Genomic DNA, 17465 nt, shown 5'->3' with positions numbered 1-17465 from the left:
GGAGGAGGTACTCAAGCATCCCATCGAGACCATCAAATTTGGGTACCTTTGGCCCCTTGCTACCGAAACCGAACGAGGGCATCTTCATACCAAAGTGGAAATCACCATCTGAACTTTCCACCTTCTTTTCAGGACTTGGAGATCTCTCCCTTGATCCAAACTCCCAGTCTGGCAGCTGCAGGGAAGGCAGGCTGATCTTAGGCCATTTGAACCCTGCCTTGGGCTTAAATGACGTCTTGATGGAGCCATCTGGCAGCTTCACTTCGTCAACATCTGCCCCCGACAGCTTTGGCAGAGCCAATTCTGCGTTTGCTTGGAATTTCTGGTTCAGCATGTTCTTGATTGAACCGTCAGGTAGCGTCAGTTTTTCCACTTTCAGGTTTGCTGGCAATTTTGGCAAATCGACGTCGGGTATCTCGGTCTTCACCACAACGTCTCTGCCCTTCATGTTTGGCAGGTCAATGACGTCTACCTCAGTGTTGTCGCGGATTCGGAGCTTCGGGAGATCCGCCTCAGGGAGCAGGTACTCAAGCATCCCATCGAGACCATCAAATTTAGGTATCTTTGGTCCCTTGCTACCGAAACCGAACGAGGGCATCTTCATGCCAAAATGGAAATCACCATCTGAACTTTCCACCTTCTTTTCAGGGCTAGGAGATCTCTCCCTTGATCCAAACTCCCAGTCTGGCATCTGCAGAGACGGAAGGCTGATCTTGGGCCATTTGAACCCTGCCTTGGGCTTGAACGACGTCTTGATGGAGCCATCTGGCATCTTCATTTCGTCAATGTCAGCCCCAGACAGCTTTGGCAGAGCCAATTCTGCGTTTGCCTGGAATTTCTGGTTCAGCATGTTCTTGATGGAACCGTCAGGTAGTGTCATCTTGTCTACTTTGAGGTCTGCCGACAACTTCGGCAGATCCACGTCGGGAATTTCGGTCTTCACCATAACGTCTCTCCCCTTCATGTTTGGCAGGTCAATGACGTCTACCTCAGTGTTGTCGCGGATTCTGAGCTTCGGGAGATCCGCCTCAGGGAGGAGGTACTCAAGCATCCCATCGAGACCATCAAATTTGGGTACCTTCGGCCCCTTGCTACCAAAACCGAAGGAAGGCATTTTGATGCCAAAGTGGAAATCACCATCTGACGTTTCTTCCTTCCTTTCAGGACTTGGCGATCTCTCCCTAGATCCAAACTCCCAGTCTGGCATCTGCAGGGAAGGCAGGCTGATCTTAGGCCATTTGAACCCTGCCTTGGGCTTAAACGACGTCTGGATGGAGCCATCTGGCATCTTCACTTCGTCAATGTCAGCCCCAGACAGCTTTGGCAGAGCCAATTCTGCGTTTGCCTGGAATTTCTGGTTCAGCATGTTCTTGATGGAACCGTCAGGTAGTGTCATCTTGTCTACTTTCAGGTCTGCCGACAACTTCGGCAGATCCACGTCGGGTATTTCGGTCTTCACCATAACGTCTCTCCCCTTCATGTTTGGCAGGTCAATGACGTCTACCTCAGTGTTGTCGCGGATTCTGAGCTTCGGGAGATCCGCCTTAGGGAGCAGGTACTCAAGCATCCCATCGAGACCATCAAATTTGGGTACTTTGGGTCCCTTACCACCAAAACCAAACGAAGGCATTTTCATGCCAAAGTGGAAGTCGCCATCACCTTCGTCATGCTTTCTTGCAGGACTCGGTGAACGACGTCCTGAGCCGAACTCCCAATCCGGCAGCTGCAGGGAAGGTAGAGTAATCTGAGGCCATTTGAAGCCGGCTTTTGGCTTGAATGTTGTCTTGATAGATCCATCGGGCAATTTAATGTCGTCAATGTCCGCTCCCGACAGCTTTGGTAAGGGCAATTCGGGGTTGGCTTGGAACTTCTGATTGATGGTATTTTTGATGGACCCGTCCGGGAGTGTCACCGCATCCACCTTCAGGTCAGTCGGCAGCTTCGGTAGGTCGATGTCTGGGATCTCGGTCCTCACTAAAACACCTCTACCCTTCATGTCCGGCAAATCCGTCACGTCCACTTCCGTATTGTCACGAATTCTAAGTTTGGGAATATCGCCTTCTGGGAGCAAGTACTCCAGCATTCCGTCAATGCCATCGAATTTGGGTACCTTTGGTCCCTTGCTACCAAAACCGAACGAGGGCATTTTCATGCCGAAGTGGAAGTCTCCATCGCCTTTGCCTCGTTTCTTTTCAGGACTTGGCGACCTTCCCTTGGATTCAAACTCCCAGTTTGGCATTTGCAGGGAAGGTAGAGTGATTTTCGGCCACTTGAAGCCTGCCTTGGGTTTGAATGAAGTTTTCGTGGTGCCGTCCGGGAGACCGATCTCGTCAATGTCCGCTCCATGTAGCTTTGGAAGAGCCAATTCTGGGTTGGCCTTGAACTTTTGGTTCAATGTGTTTTTGACGGAGCCATCTGGCAGCGTCACCTTTTCCACTTTTAAGTCCGACGACAGCTTCGGGAGATCAACTTCCGGGATGTCCGTTTTGACCACAACATCTCTTCCTTTCATGTCAGGCAGGTCAATGACATCTACCTCAGTGTTGTTGCGAATCCTTAGCTTTGAAAGCTCTGCTTCTGGAAGTAGGTACCCAAGCATGAGATCGATGCCCTCGAATTTGGGCACTTTAGGACCCTTTCCGAAGCCAAATGAGGGCATTTTCATGCTAAACGAATGGTCGCCCTTCTCTTTCTTCGCTGGGCTGGGTGAACGATCTCGTCCAGATCTGAACTCCCAGTCGGGTAGATGGAATTTGGGCAGGTGTATCTCGGGCCACTTGAAACCAGACTTGGGTTTGATCGTTCTTTTGATACTGCCGTCAGGCAGCGACCTCTCTTCGATTTCGGCTTCTTCGATGTCAGGTAGGTCATAATCAGCGTCCACGTCGAACGTCTGCCTCCAGATCCGGCGTGGTGGGCCATCCGGCGATTTCTCCAGTTGAATGTCGGCTCCCGCCGGCAGGCCGTTCAGCTCCGCCTCAGACACTTCAGTGTTGATGACAAGCTTTCTGGTTCCATCAGGCAGATCAAGCATGTCTAGGGTCGAGTGGTCTCGGAAGTGAATGTCAGGCAGTTTGTCTTTCGGTAGGAGACCTGCTAGTAGCTCGGGTAAGCTTTGGGCGACGGGCCGCTTGGACTTGCCCTTGATACCGAATTTTGGCATCTTGATGTCTGGGAATTCAAACGAAGGAAGAGCGAAGTCTGGCCACTTGAAACCCGAATGCGGGGCAAAGGTTCGAACAGTGGAGCCATCGGCCTCCGTGTCCATCTTGACATCAATGCCGTCTATGTTTGGAACCTCGAGTGAGGCATCGACATCAAAAGTCTGCCGGCCGTGCCTCTTGACACTGCCATCCGGTAAAACAGCCTCGTCATAGTCCGCAAACACGGATGTATCACCAGAAAAGTTTGCGTCCAAATCGGTATCGATGATCATCTTTCTTTTCTTCTTGTCGGCACTATCGACAAGTTTCACTTTAGAGTTGTCAGCAAGATGTACGTTAGGAATATCTGCTGATGGAATGAAACCAGTCAAGAGTTTCCAAATTCCCTTCGGTTCACCATGGGGCCACTTAATGTTCACCTTTGCGTCTTTCTTTCCGAACATACCCTTGAAACTGGGAGTCCTCTTCTTTTTCTTTTTCTTTTCGCCATCAATGCTTATGTCAGCAGAGGGGGCGTCCACATCGAAATCACCATCTTTTTTCCCGAACAGGTTTTTGAAGGACAGGCCCCCTTTGGTCTTCATCTTTGGTGTTTTCACCTTGCCCTTGACACGGGCTGACCGCTCGGTGCTTTCGCTGCTGGAGCGCGACCGCTCACGGGATCGCAGACTCAGATTGGCTTCGGGTCCTTCCATGCTGATATCCATGGAGGGCGTCTTCACCTTTTTCTTGCCCTCCACGTGGAACATGCCTCGAAGCCGCCTCAATGTACCACCCTTGGAGGTGGACTCGGTGCGTCCATCCACACTCTCGGTGCTGCTGGCGCGCGAGCGGCGGCTGGCGTCCACGTCGACCGTTAGGTCGGGGGCCGACAGGTCCATCCGGCCGCCGCGCGGCGTGTGCGAGCGTCCACGTAGGCCAAAGAAGTCGCGGATCCGATCCCCAATCGTGCGCCGCGGCTGGCGCATTCGGTCCAGAGATGTCTCGCTCTTTGAGCGCGCCTTGAAGCTGATGTCCGGCATGTGCACCGACGGCCACTTGCCCTTCAACGGCCGGTACGTGCGCTGCCACGTTGTGTCGGGAAGGGTCACGTCTGTGATGCCGACGTCGTCGAAGTCCACCAGCTCGACGTCCTTGATAGCGTCGAAGGTCTGTGTCCAGACGTGCTTGATTTTGCCGTTCGGAACGGTAACGTCTTCGACAACGGCGCCAGACGGCAGCTTGGGTATCTCTGATGACGAGACTTCGGTGCGAATCTTGACCTGTCGCTTTTTACGGTCAGGCGGCAGCTCCAAAACGTCCACCTCCGAGTTCTCACGGAACTGCACCGCCGGCAGTTGAGGCTTGACGATCAAGGCTGAGAGCAGGTCACCGACACCGTCGATACGCCCCTTGGACCTCAGTGAGATGCCGTAACCCGGCAAGGTCATGGACCGCCGCTTGTCCTTCCGCTTCTGCTTTCGCGGCGACGAGGCCTTCGCTTTGAAAGTCCAGTCAGGCAAATGGAATTTGGGCAAGGATATCTCCGGCCACTTGAAGCCAAGCTTCGGTCGGTATGTCTTTCTGATGGAACCATCCGGCAGATTTTCCACGTCAATTTCGGCGCCATCCACTTCAGGCAGCTCAAAGCCCACGTCACCATCAAATCTCTGCACCCAAGTGTGCTTTTTCTTGCCGTCGGGGAGATCCACGGTTACCACCTCAGCGTTAGCCGGCAGTGACGGCAAGTCCGCCTCAGGAACCTCAGTGTTGATGCAGATGTGTCTTCCGGCTCCCCCTGGCAAATCGGTGATCTCGATCACAGAATTGTCCCTGAACTGAACCTCGGGCAGCTTTGAGGACGGAATTATCCCGGCCAGTAGGTCAGCGATGCTATCAAGCTTAGGTGTCTTGCCCTTGCCCTTTATCCCAAACTTAGGCATTTGCATGTGCCGGTCCAGAGAGCGTCCCTTTTTCTCCAGTTTGGGCGTGTCAGCTCCCGTGCCAAAGTCCCAGTCGGGCAACTGCAGGGACGGCATTGTGATTGCCGGCCACTTGAAGCCAGCCTTGGGTTTAAATGTCGTTTTTAGAGAGCCGTCATGCAGAGTGACATCGTCGATGTCAGCGCCACTGACTTTAGGAAGAGCCAAATCCGCGTTGGTCTTAAACTTTTGCAGCAGGACCTTTCCAGCCGCGCCGTCGGGCAGAGTGGCGTCGAGCAGCTCCCCGTGAGGGGCAACCATAGCCACCGCGACTTCCGGAATCGGGGTGCGCACAATCACGTCACGGCTGCCGCTGTCTGGCGGATCCAGCACATCTACCTCAGAGTCGTTACGGAGTCGCAGCTTGGGCAGCTCCGTCTCTGGAAGCAGGTAGCCCAGCAGTCCGTCTATACCGTCGACCTTTGCCACCTTGCCCTTCTTGAACCCGAACGATGGAAGCTTCATGTGGAAGGCGCCACCAGTTTCCTTCTTTTTGCGGTCCTCAGGACTGGGAGAGCGAGACCGCCGGGACCTGAGTCCCCAGTCTGGCAAATGAAACTTGGGCATGCTAATCTCCGGCCACTTGAAACCACCGTGTGGTTTATAAACCTTTTTCACGCCGCCATCCGGCAGACTGACTTCGACCAACTCAGCACCCTCCACCTCCGGTAGGTCAAAGTCAGCGTCTACATCAAATGACTGACGCCACACTCTCCGCACAGATCCGTCCGGCAAAGAGTCCACTTGAATGTCTGCGCCCGCGGGCAGACCAGCCAGATCGGCCTCAGGAACCTCGGTATTTATGGTAAGCTTTCTCTTGCCATCTGGCAGGTCCATGATGTCCACCGTAGAGTTCTCCCGGAACTGAACAGACGGCAGTGTGGCTTTAGGAATGAGGGCAGCCAGTAAGCTACCAATGCTGTTGACTTTGGCCGTCTTTCCCTTGGACGAGAACTTCGGCATTTTCATGCTAAATCCAGCGCGTTCTTCTTTTTCGGGACTATACGAGCGGCCTCGTCCGGAGCCGAACTCCCAGTCCGGCATCTGGAGCGACGGCAAAGTGATTTTGGGCCACTTAAAGCCAGCCTTTGGCTTAAATGTTGTCTTCACACTGCCGTCAGGCAGCTTCACATCGTCGATATCAGCACCACTTAGCTTTGGCAGCGGAATCTCGGCATCGGCATTGAATAACTGCGTAAGGGTGTTCTTCACGCCACCGTCCGGCAGACTGACTCTCTCCACCTTGAGATTCGCGTCGAGCTTTGGTACTTCAGCATCAGGAACGTCGGAGCGGACCACAATCTCGCGCCCCTTCATGTCCGGCAGGTCGATCACGTCCACCTCGCTATCGTCTCGGATTCTTACCTTGGGCAGTTCCGACTCGGGCAACAAGTATCCAAGAAGTCCATCAATGCCATCCAGCTTTGGAACCTTGATTCCCTTTTTGAAGCCAAAGGACGGCATCTTCATGAAGCCGTGATCGCGGTCATCGTGGCCTCGCTCGGGGCTCGGCGACCGCTCCTTGCTCCCGCCGCGATGGAAGTGCCAATCAGGTAAGTGGAACTTCGGCAAGTGGATCTCCGGCCACTTGAAACCGCCCTTGGGCTGATACGTCTTCTTGACGCCGCCGTCCGGTAGAGTCAGCACGCTGACGTCGGCATGCTCTACCTCCGGCAGTTCGAAGTCTGCGTCGACATCGAAATGCTGCCGCCAGATGCGGTGCATCGAGCCGTCAGGCAGCGGCTCCATCTGGATGTCAGCGCCGGCCGGAAGGTTCTGAAGCTCCGCGTCCGGCACCTCTGTGTCGATCCAAACCTGGCGCCCGCCCGACGGTGGGTCGATAACATGCACAACCGACGTGTCCTTGAACTGGATGGCCGGCAACTGACCACGCGGAATCAAGTGCGCCAGCAGGTCAGCAATGCCGTCAAACTTGGCGGGCTTCCCACCTTTCATGGACAGCTTTGGGAAGTTCAAGCCAAAACCAGCATGACCTTTCTCCGGTGAGGTATCACCAGACCTAAACTCCCAGTCCGGCATCTGCAGGGAGGGTAGCGTGATCTTTGGCCATCTGAAACCTGCCTTGGGCTTGAATGAAGTCTTGATGGAACCGTCTGGCAGTTTGATGTCTTCGATGTCGGCTCCGGACAGTTTTGGCAAAGGCAGTTCCGGGTTCGCGTTGAACTTTTGGTTTAGGCAGTTGCTGATGCTGCCATCTGGCAGTTTCACTTTATCCACTTTCAGGTCGGCCGATAGCTTCGGAAGATCGACGTCAGGGATTTCTGTCTTGACCACAATATCCCGTCCCTTCATATCTGGCAAGTCAATGACATCCACCTCAGTATTATCGCGGATTTTCAGCTTGGAGAGGTCTGCTTGAGGGAGCAGGTAATCGAGCATCCCATCGATGCCATCAAACTTAGGCACTTTGGGACCCTTGCTGCCAAAGCCAAATGATGGCATCTTCATGCCAAAGTGGTAATCACTATCATCCTTGTCACGGGTCTTCTCAGGACTTGGAGACCTCTCCCGAGATCCAAACTCCCAGTCTGGCATCTGCAGGGAAGGCAGGCTGATCTTAGGCCATTTGAACCCTGCCTTGGGCTTAAACGAAGTCTTGATGGAGCCATTTGGTAGCTTCACTTCGTCAACATCAGCCCCTGACAGCTTTGGCAGAGCCAATTCTGCGTTTGCTTGGAATTTCTGGTTCAGCATGTTCTTCATTGAACCGTCGGGTAGTGTCATCTTTTCCACTTTCAGGTCTGCTGGCAACTTTGGCAGATCAACGTCGGGAATCTCGGTCTTCACCACAACGTCTCTCCCCTTCATGTTTGGTAGGTCAATGACGTCTACCTCAGTGTTGTCGCGGATTCTGAGCTTTGGGAGATCCGCCTTAGGGAGCAGGTACTCAAGCATTCCATCGAGACCATCAAATTTGGGTACCTTGGGCCCCTTGCTTCCGAAACCGAACGAGGGCATTTTCATGCCAAAGTGGAAATCACCATCTGAGCTTTCCACCTTCTTTTCAGGGCTTGGAGACCTTTCTCTAGATCCAAACTCCCAGTCTGGCATCTGCAGAGACGGAAGGCTGATCTTGGGCCATTTGAACCCTGCCTTGGGCTTAAACGACGTCTTGATGGAGCCATCTGGCATCTTCACTTCGTCAACATCAGCCCCTGACAGCTTTGGCAGAGCCAATTCTGCGTTTGCCTGGAATTTCTGGTTCAACATGTTCTTGATTGAACCGTCAGGTAGTGTGATCTTGTCTACTTTTAGGTTTGTTGGCAACTTTGGCAGATCGACGTCGGGTATTTCGGTCTTCACCACAACGTCTCTTCCCTTCATTTTTGGCAGGTCAATGACGTCTACCTCAGTGTTGTCGCGGATTCGCAGCTTCGGGAGATCCGCCTGAGGGAGTAGGTACTCAAGCATCCCATCGAGACCATCAAATTTGGGTACCTTGGGCCCCTTGCTTCCGAAACCGAACGAGGGCATTTTCATGCCAAAGTGGAAATCACCATCTGAGCTTTCCACCTTCTTTTCAGGGCTGGGAGATCTTTCCCTTGATCCAAACTCCCAGTCTGGCATCTGCAGGGAAGGCAAGCTGATCTTAGGCCATTTGAACCCTGCCTTGGGCTTAAATGACGTCTTGATGGAGCCATCAGGCAGCTTCACTTCGTCAACATCAGCCCCTGACAGCTTTGGCAGAGCCAATTCTGCGTTTGCTTGGAATTTCTGGTTCAGCATGTTCTTCATTGAACCGTCGGGTAGTGTCATCTTTTCCACTTTCAGGTCTGCTGGCAACTTTGGCAGATCAACGTCGGGAATCTCGGTCTTCACCACAACGTCTCTCCCCTTCATGTTTGGTAGGTCAATGACGTCTACCTCAGTGTTGTCGCGGATTCGGAGCTTTGGGAGATCCGCCTTAGGGAGCAGGTACTCAAGCATTCCATCGAGACCATCAAATTTGGGCATCTTTGGTCCCTTGCTACCAAAACCGAACGAGGGCATCTTCATACCAAAGTGGAAATCACCATCAGAACTTTCCACCTTCTTTTCAGGGCTAGGAGATCTCTCCCTTGATCCAAACTCCCAGTCTGGCATCTGCAGGGAAGGCAGGCTGATCTTGGGCCATTTGAACCCTGCCTTGGGCTTAAACGACGTCTTGATGGAGCCATCTGGCATCTTCACTTCGTCAACATCAGCCCCTGACAGCTTTGGCAGAGGCAATTCTGCGTTTGCCTGGAACTTCTGGTTCAGCATGTTCTTGATGGCACCGTCAGGTAGTGTCATCTTTTCCACTTTCAGGTTTGCTGGCAACTTTGGTAGATCGACGTCGGGTATTTCGGTCTTCACCACAACGTCTCTGCCCTTCATTTTTGGCAAGTCAATGACGTCTACCTCCGTGTTGTCGCGGATTCTGAGCTTCGGGAGGTCCGCCTGAGGGAGTAGGTACTCAAGCATCCCATCGAGACCATCAAATTTGGGTACCTTGGGCCCCTTGCTTCCGAAACCGAACGAGGGCATTTTCATGCCAAAGTGGAAATCACCATCGCCTTTGTCGTGTTTCTTGTCAGGACTACCTGCTCCTTTGCTGGACCCAAACTCCCAGTCAGGCATCTGCAGGGATGGTAGCGTGACTTTGGGCCACTTGAAGCCCGCTTTAGGCCTGAATGACGTCTTGATGGAGCCGTCGGGCAGCTTAACGTCGTCAATGTCAGCCCCAGACAGCTTTGGTAGCACCAGCTCTGGGTTGGCTTGGAACTTCTGGATGAGAATGTTTTCGATATTGCCGTCGGGCAGCGCCACTTTCTCCACCTTCAGATCACCAGGGAGCTTAGGAAGATCGACATCCAGGATTTGTGTTTTCACAACAACATCCCGCCCCTTCATCTCTGGCAAGTCGATGACATCTACCTCAGTGTCGTCACGAATTCTGAGCTTGGGAAGATCGCCTTTCGGCAGGAGGTACTCGAGCATCCCATCGATACCATCAAACTTAGGCACCTTGGGGCCTTTGGTACCAAAACCAAATGATGGCATTTTCATGCCAAAGGACAAATCCGTGTCCTTCTTGGTCGGACTAGGTGACCTTTCCCTTGATTTGAGCTGCCAATCTGGAAGTGTTATTTTCGGCAGATGCATCTCTGGCCACTTGAGGCCGCCTATGGGCTTGAAGGTCTTTTTATGGATGCCACCAGGGAGCTCCACTTGACACATCTCAGCTCCTTCGATTTCGGGTAACTCAAAGTCGGCATCGACGTCGAACTCTTGCTTCCACACCTTTCCCGGTTGACCACCGGGAAGCACTTCAATCTTGGCGTTCGCGGGCAAGTCGGGAATCTCTGCTTCCGAAACCACCGTAGAGATCACCAGCCGCCGCTTTCCTCCCGGCAGGTCTAAGATGTCGACGGTGCTGTTGTCACGGAAATCCACAGACGGCATTTCTGACTTGGGAATAAGCGTGCACAGCAGATCACCGATGTCAAATTCCTGCAATTCTTTTCCTTTCAGTCCAAGGGATGGCATACGGAAGCCCAGTCCTCCCTTCGCCTTGGCTTGAGCGCTGGGCATGCGAGCTCCAGAACTGAACTCCCAGTTGGGCATTTGCAGAGAAGGTAGTGATATTTTGGGCCACGCAAAACCCGCTTTCGGTTTAAATGTGGTCTTGACAGCGCCATCAGGGAGCTTGATCTCAGACATTTCGGCGCCATTGACATGCGGGACAGGAACGTTAGCGTTGCCGCGAAGAGTTTGATTCCAGACCTTAACAACTTCACCACTGGGCAGCCTGACGTCTGCCACCTGTGCACCAGCGGGCAGTTTTGGAAGGTCGGGCTCGGGAACCTCTGTCCTGATCACCACTTCGCGACCAGCAAGCTTCGGCAGATCGATCAAGTCAATCTCCGAATTGTCGCGGACCTTTGCCTTGGGCAGCTCACTTTCAGGTAGTACAAACGACAGTAGGCCAGTCAATACCATCCAGCTTAGGGATCTTCGGTCCTTTCTTGAAGCCGAATGATGGCATCTTGATCCCAAATGAGTGATCACCTCCTTCATGTTTTGTTGGACTTTGGGACCGCTCCTTACTAGACTTAATGCCCCAGTCAGGCAGGTGAAATTTCGGGAGATGAATTTCTGGCCACCGGAAACCTCCTTTGGGCTTGTAGCTCCTCTTAACGCCACCGTCCGGCAGTTTCACTTCCACCAGTTCGGCGCCCTCCACTTCCGGCAGGTCGTAGTCTGAGTCTACGTCAAAGTACTGTCGCCAAACCTTTCTTTTCGTACCGTCAGGTTGAGTCTCCACCTCGACCTTCGCACTGGCGGGCAGGTCACCCAACTCGGCCTCCGGAACCTCCGTGGTAATAACCAGCTGACGCTTCCCGGAGGGTAGCTCCAGCACGTCCACACGCGAGCTATCGTTGAACCGAATGGACGGCAGGCTGGCCCTGGGAACCAGCGATGCCAGTAGTTCACTGATGGTCCCCACCTTTGGCGCTTTCGCAGACGCTGAAAACGTAGGCTTCTTCATGTGCAATGACAACGATTCCTTCTTCTGCGTGTCTGGGCTGGTCTTAACATCCGAATCAAACGAAAGAGACGGCATAGTAAGCGAAGGCCACTTGAAACCTGCTTTCGGTCTGTAACTGGTGCTGACATCACCACTCTTGTGCGTTTCCACGTTCATATCGAAACCGTCCACCTTCGGCAACACCACATCGAACATGCCGTCCAGTTTCTGGGTCGACACCGTCTTAAAAGATCCGTCAGGAAGATGCGTCTTCTCTACCGTCATTTCGATGCCCGGTGTCGGGACGGTGGCATCAGGAACTTCAGTGCGTATGGTGATTTCACGCCTCTTGGCTGGCAAAAGATCTACTACGTCCACAGCGGAGTCTTCCTTGAAGTTCAGTTTAGGAAGCTTTCCAGGCGGCACGATTTGGAAAAGCATGTCACCCAGAGCAGCGACTTTAGGGACCTTCACTTTCGACTTGCCCTTGCCGAAGGATGGGAATCGAACACCGAATTCATGCTTGGCCTCGGGGGAGCCGTCTCGTCTTTCCAGTTCCGGGACGTCAATGCTTGGCAGCTTAAACTGGGGCCACCTGAAGCCAGCCTTTGGTTTCAAGACTTTCTTGATGCTTCCATCGGGCATAGCCACAGTCTTCACCACGATTCCGTCCATCTCTGGGATGTCCACGTTGGGATGTGCGTCGAGCTCCTGAGTAGCCAAAAGCTTTCCATCGTCGATGGGCTTGATTTTAATGCTTTCGGCTTTACGGATGTGGGGCGCTTCGATCTCAGGTACCTCTGATTTAATCACTAGGTGTTTCCCGTCGTACTCGAACTGTGAGTTGGGGTGGACCTGGACCGTGCTAAGTGTGGCTTTAGGAACAAGCTGCACAAGAAGGTCATCGAGTTGAACCTTTGCTTTTTTGTCTTTCTTTCCGAACAGTGAAAAACTACTCTTTTTCTTCGTCATCTCGGGGTGAACCGAGGCATCGGCGTCAGCCGACCCGTTGACATCACCCTTTCCGCCAAAGAAGGACTTAAACTTGTCCAGTGTTCCGGCCTTCTTCAACTTCTTCCCCTTTCGGCTGTGGTCGGCTTCAGAGTCCGATGACGACGTGTCGTCGTTGTCAAACCTCCACTGCTTCTTGGGCCGATAGATGAGCTTCACAGTGCCGTCAGGCAGGGTCACGCGCTCTTCGGTGGCCTTCTTCACGTTTGGCAACTTGACGCTGGCATTAGCGTCTACTGACTTGATCCAGACTTTCCTCTCACGTCCACCAGCGATGGTTTCCGTGGTGACACGCGCTCCCGGCGGCACAGCTGCCTTCTCGTCCGTGCTGATGTCATTGACGACCACCAGACGGCGAGTTCCGTTCGGCAGGTCGTGAACCTCAATGTCAGCCCGTGGCGGAATGGCAAAGTCCGGTTTAGGGGGAACCAGGTCACTCAGCAGCTTCACCATCTTCACTTTGACCTTCTTCTCGTCCTCAGACTCTGAAGAGCTGGATGTTGCCGGATGCTCAGCGCCCCACAAAAGCTTCCAACCCTTCTTCGGACGGTAGGTCGTTATCATGGTCCCGTCAGGGAGACGATGTTGCGTCTCGTAGGCCTTGGTGACATTTGCCAGAGGCACATGTTTATCGGCGCTGAGCGTCTTCACCCAGAAGCGCCGGGGCTTCCCGTCTGGCCTGCTGACGGACTTCACCTCAACGCCAGCCGGAACGGCAGCCTTGGGCGTGTAGGTGATGTCGTTGACGATGTGCACGGCTCGTGCTCCACTCGGCATATCGTGGACTTCCACATCGGCGTGCGCCGGGATCTCAAAATCAGGCCTGGGAGGACACAGCTTCATGAGCAGCTCATCCATTTTGACCTTCTTGCCCTTTATTCTGGTCCTTTTCTTCGGCTTTTCAGGGTGTCCCGAGTCCGATTCACTGGAACTGGAGCTCGAATGTACGCCCCACTTCAGCTTCCACCTCTTTTTCGGAATGTACTTGGTGTGCACAGAGCCATCTGGCAGTGTGGCGCGCTCCTCGTACGCCTTGCGAACGTTGGGAAGGGCCACCTTTGCATTAGCGGTCACGGTCTTACTCCAGATTTTCCGATGCTTGCCGTCAGGCAGAGTCTCCGTCGTGACCTCGGCACCAGCCGGGATGGTCGCCATCGGCTCGTACGTCACGTCGTGCTCCACCTGGATCCGGCGCGTGCGATTGGGCTGGTCGTGCACCGTGATCGTGGCCTTGTCAGGAATATCAAAATCTGGCATTGGCGGAACCAGGTCCATCAAAAGGTGGTCCATGTTAACCTTTTGACCTTTGATTTTGGCGCCCACTCTGGGTTGCCTCGGCTTGGCCTCATCCTCGGAGTCGGAGGAGCTAGAGCCTGCAGCGCCCCACTTAAGATTCCAGCGTTTCTTTGGTCGGTAAAGAGTCACCACTGCACCTTCAGCGGGAGTGGTCTGCGTTTCGTACGCCTTGCGAACGTTCGGCAGAGGGACGCTGGCGTTTGCAGGCGCAGTCTTTACCCACCACTTCTTGGTGGTGCCATCCGACAACGTTTGACGTTTCACCTCCGCGCCCTTGGGTATTCTAGGCTCCGGCTCGTAAGTAATATCATGCAGTACGACTAGTTGCCTATGACCATTCCGATCATGTACCTCAATATCGGCTTTCGCTGGGATTTCGAAGTTCGGCATGGGCGGACACAAATCCATCAGCAGGTGATCCATGCGGACCTTTCCACCCTTCAACTTTGTCGTCCTCTTCGGCTTTTTCACCTTTTCCACGTCCGCATCGGAGTCTGAGCTTGAGGAGGACGAGTGGTAGGCAAATCGCGTTTTCCAGCCCTTCTTCGGTTTGTAAATGGTTTTCTTTGTTCCGTCCGGAAGGGTAAACACCTCCTCAGTAGCCTTCTCCAGGTTTGGCAGCTTGACTTGGGGATTGGCGTCGAAGGATTGCACCCAAACTCTTCTGTCCTTCTTGCCTACTTTCTCGTTGACGATCTCCGCTCCACGGGGTACCGATGCGTCCAGTTCTTTCGTGATGTCATTTATTATCAAGAACTTACGCTTGCCGTTGGGAAGCTCATGAAGCTCAATCTCAGCCTTCTTAGGAATGCTTACCTTTTTTCCTGGCAGTAAGGCCACGATCATGTCATCGATCTTCCATTTCTTTTCCTTATTCTTGTCCTTCTCATCTTCGCTTTCGGAAGAGGTGGCCTCCGTAAGCCACGGAAAACGCCACTGCGTCTTGGGACGGTACACTACAACGCTGCCACCGTCGGATGTCTTTCGCATCTCCTCGTGGGCCTTCCGCACGTTCGGCAACGGCACATGGGGTTTGGCACTGATGGTCTTCACCCAGATCTGCCGCTCCTTGCCGTCGGGCTGCCGCTCCGCATGGATCTTGGCTCCGGGGGGCACAGGCGACTGAAACTCGCTCATGTCGGATTTTATTACCACTTCTCGGTTTCCGGAAGGCTTGTTGTGTACTTCCACGTGGGCGTTGCTGGGTATCTTGAAATCGGGTTTATCGACAAACAGGTCCGAGAGCAGCAAATCCATTTGCACTTTCTTCCCCTTTGTCGATACCTTGACATCTTCCTCCGAGTCGCTCGACTCCTCCTTGAACTTCCACTGCTTCTTCGGTCGGTAGAAGACAGACATAGAGCCGTCAGGGTTTTTCACCATCTCCTCTGTCGCCTTCCGAACGTTGGGCAGCGAGATGTCGCGTCCCGGCATGGTCATGGACCAGGTTGTCCTACTCTTGGCATTGGGGAGCTCTTCAACTGTCACGCGCGCACCAGGCGGTGGCGGTGCCGTGTCGTCACCGTGAATAATCACCGACCGCTGTCCGGACGGCTGATCGTTCACCTCGATCACGGCCCGCGGCGGCACAGTAAAGCTAAGCTTCTGCGCCACCAAATCCGACAGCAGCTTCTCCATCTCCACCTTCCTTCCCCTGATGCGAAGCTCCTGGATGTTGTCGTCGGAATCGGAAGAACTCTCCTCATACCACAGTTTCCAGTCCTTCTTAGGCTTGTACAGAATGTACGAGGAGCCGTCCGGGTTGCTGATCCGCTCTTCCCAGGCCTTCTTCACGTTGGGGATGGGGACCTCGCGCCTCGCATCCAGCGTCCGGTACCAGACAGACCGCTGCTTGCCGTTGGGCAGCGTTTGAATCATTTCTTCTGCCCCGCTAGGCTTGGATGCCGCGATGTCGCTGCGTACTATCACTTGGCGCCGTTTGTCATCGAGGTCGTGGATCTCGATATCAGCCTGCGGCGGAATCTGGAAGTTGGGTTTATGATACAGCAGGTTGTCCAGCAGGTTCACCATCTCGATTTTGTGACCCTTGATATGCAGGCGCTGGGCCTTGATCCTCTCCCGGTCGGAATCGGAGCTAGGATGCCTCTTCTTGGCCCCCTTGAACTTCCACGCTTTCTTGGGCTTATACAGCACGTACTTCGTTCCGTCAGGCAGCTCTCCCGACTTCTCCACCGCTTTCCGCACGTTCCTAAGTGGGACCTCCGGTCGAGCCTTGATGGTTTTTACCCAGGTCCGTTTCTCCTTGCCATTAGGAAGAGTCTCTACCCTGAGACTGGCGCCCTGCGGGATCTTGTTGCCAGCCACGTCACGGATGTAAATTTCGCGGCGCCCGCTCGGCGTGTCGCGGACCTCGATGTCTGCCTTGGGCGGTATCTCAAAGTCGGGCTTGCTGACTACGAGGCTGCCAAGCAGCTCCTCGATCTCCACCTTCTTACCCGGGAATTTGACTTCACGCTTGCCGTCATCATCACTGTCGGAAGAGGAGGACGTCCCGCTGGCAGAGCTATCACTGGTTACGAGATCAAAGTTCCACTTCTTCTTGGGACGGTAGATCACCTTCGTGGCTCCCTCAGGCAAGCGGACGTGTTCCTCCGTGGCCTTCCGTACGTTCGGCAGTTTGACGGAGGCGTCGCAGGGTACTGTTCTCATCCATACCTTCTTTTGCTTCCCGTCCGGGTACGTCCTGGTAGTCACAGCGCCGCCTGGTGGCAATTTCGGCATTGCCCGCTTGGTGATGTCATTAACGATAACCATCTCTCTCTTGCCGTTGGGATGTTCCAGGATTTCAATGTCAGCCCGTTCAGGGATCTTAAAGTCTGGTTTTTTCACTAGAGACTTGACTAAGGTTTCCATGCGAACTTTCTTCTCTTTTTTGGCCTTCTTCTTTTCCGTTTTCAGCTTGGGCTTCTTGACTTTTTTCACACTGCCATCAGGCAGTGTTTGGTATTCATATTCACTAGCGACGTCACTCTCCGACTCAGTCGACGTTTGGCCTGCTCTGTAGTAGTTGAGGTCCCATTTATTCTTCGGTTTGTAGACGGTCACGGACGTCCCGTCCGTCCTCTTCTCTCTCTTTTCAACTGCTCGCTTGACGTCAGGAAGCACAACGGCAGACTCAGCGCTGACCGACTTTCTCCAGACCTTCCGCTGCTTGCCATCGGAAAGTTTTTCCATTGCGACGTTTGCGTCGCTCGGAATGAGCGCGTATGGGTTGTCTGTGATGTCTGACACGACTTCTAGCTCGCGTTTGCCGTTGGGATGGTCCAAAACGTGGATTTCCGCGTCGTCAGGGATAACGAAGTCCGGTTTTGGTGGCCGCAGCTTGCAGAGCAGCACCTTCATCTTCATCTTCTTACCTTTCGGGCCGTCCTCGTCTGAACTGCTACTGCTGCTACTGCTAGAACTGCTGGAGGAAGTAGAGCGTCTCTTCTTACGCCTTGCGCCATCCACCTCCGAATGGGGTTCGACCGACTTTAACTGAACACCTGACTCGGCGTCGTC

The 17465-nt window shown here is 53.7% G+C and overlaps 2 protein-coding genes across 3 annotated transcripts in view; one reads left to right on the top strand and one right to left on the bottom strand.

The window, feature by feature from the left end:
• LOC119104440 (neuroblast differentiation-associated protein AHNAK-like) overlaps window positions 1–10859 on the bottom strand; it is a 33697-nt gene extending 22838 nt beyond the window's left edge. The window contains exon 1 of the mRNA XM_037228135.1: window positions 9145–10859. Within this exon, the coding sequence (XP_037084030.1) occupies window positions 9145–10828 (1684 nt within the window). The 5' untranslated portion in view covers window positions 10829–10859. The remainder of the gene's footprint in view (window positions 1–9144) is intronic.
• Window positions 3394–4536, top strand: LOC119104445 (uncharacterized). Of its 2 annotated transcripts, none has more exons than XM_037228142.1 (2): window positions 3394–3990; window positions 4066–4536. In XM_037228142.1, the coding sequence occupies exons 1-2, from the start codon at window positions 3429–3431 to the stop codon at window positions 4503–4505; spliced, it is 1002 nt and encodes a 333-aa protein (XP_037084037.1). In that variant the 5' UTR covers window positions 3394–3428; the 3' UTR covers window positions 4506–4536. The 2 variants fall into 2 exon arrangements, with proteins under 2 accessions (XP_037084037.1, XP_037084038.1); XM_037228143.1 differs by having other exon boundaries at window positions 3394–3997; window positions 4073–4536.
• Window positions 10860–17465: the final 6606 nt, after the last annotated feature.

Source organism: Pollicipes pollicipes, unplaced genomic scaffold, assembly GCF_011947565.3.
Source record: "Pollicipes pollicipes isolate AB1234 unplaced genomic scaffold, Ppol_2.1 Scaffold_6052;HRSCAF=7182_pilon_pilon_pilon, whole genome shotgun sequence".
NCBI classification, from domain to species: domain Eukaryota; kingdom Metazoa; phylum Arthropoda; class Thecostraca; order Pollicipedomorpha; family Pollicipedidae; genus Pollicipes; species Pollicipes pollicipes.
This window is presented reverse-complemented; position numbering and strand designations above follow the sequence as displayed.

Excerpts from the sequence above, each read along its gene's own strand:
- LOC119104445 (XM_037228142.1), top strand. The coding sequence starts at position 3,429 with ATGATCATCTTTCTTTTCTTCTTGTCGGCACTATCGACAAGTTTCACT. Across the intron at positions 3,991-4,065 it reads ACTCTCGGTGCTGCTGGCGC|GCGAGCGTCCACGTAGGCCA; the intron begins GCGAGCGGCGGC and ends CGCGCGGCGTGT.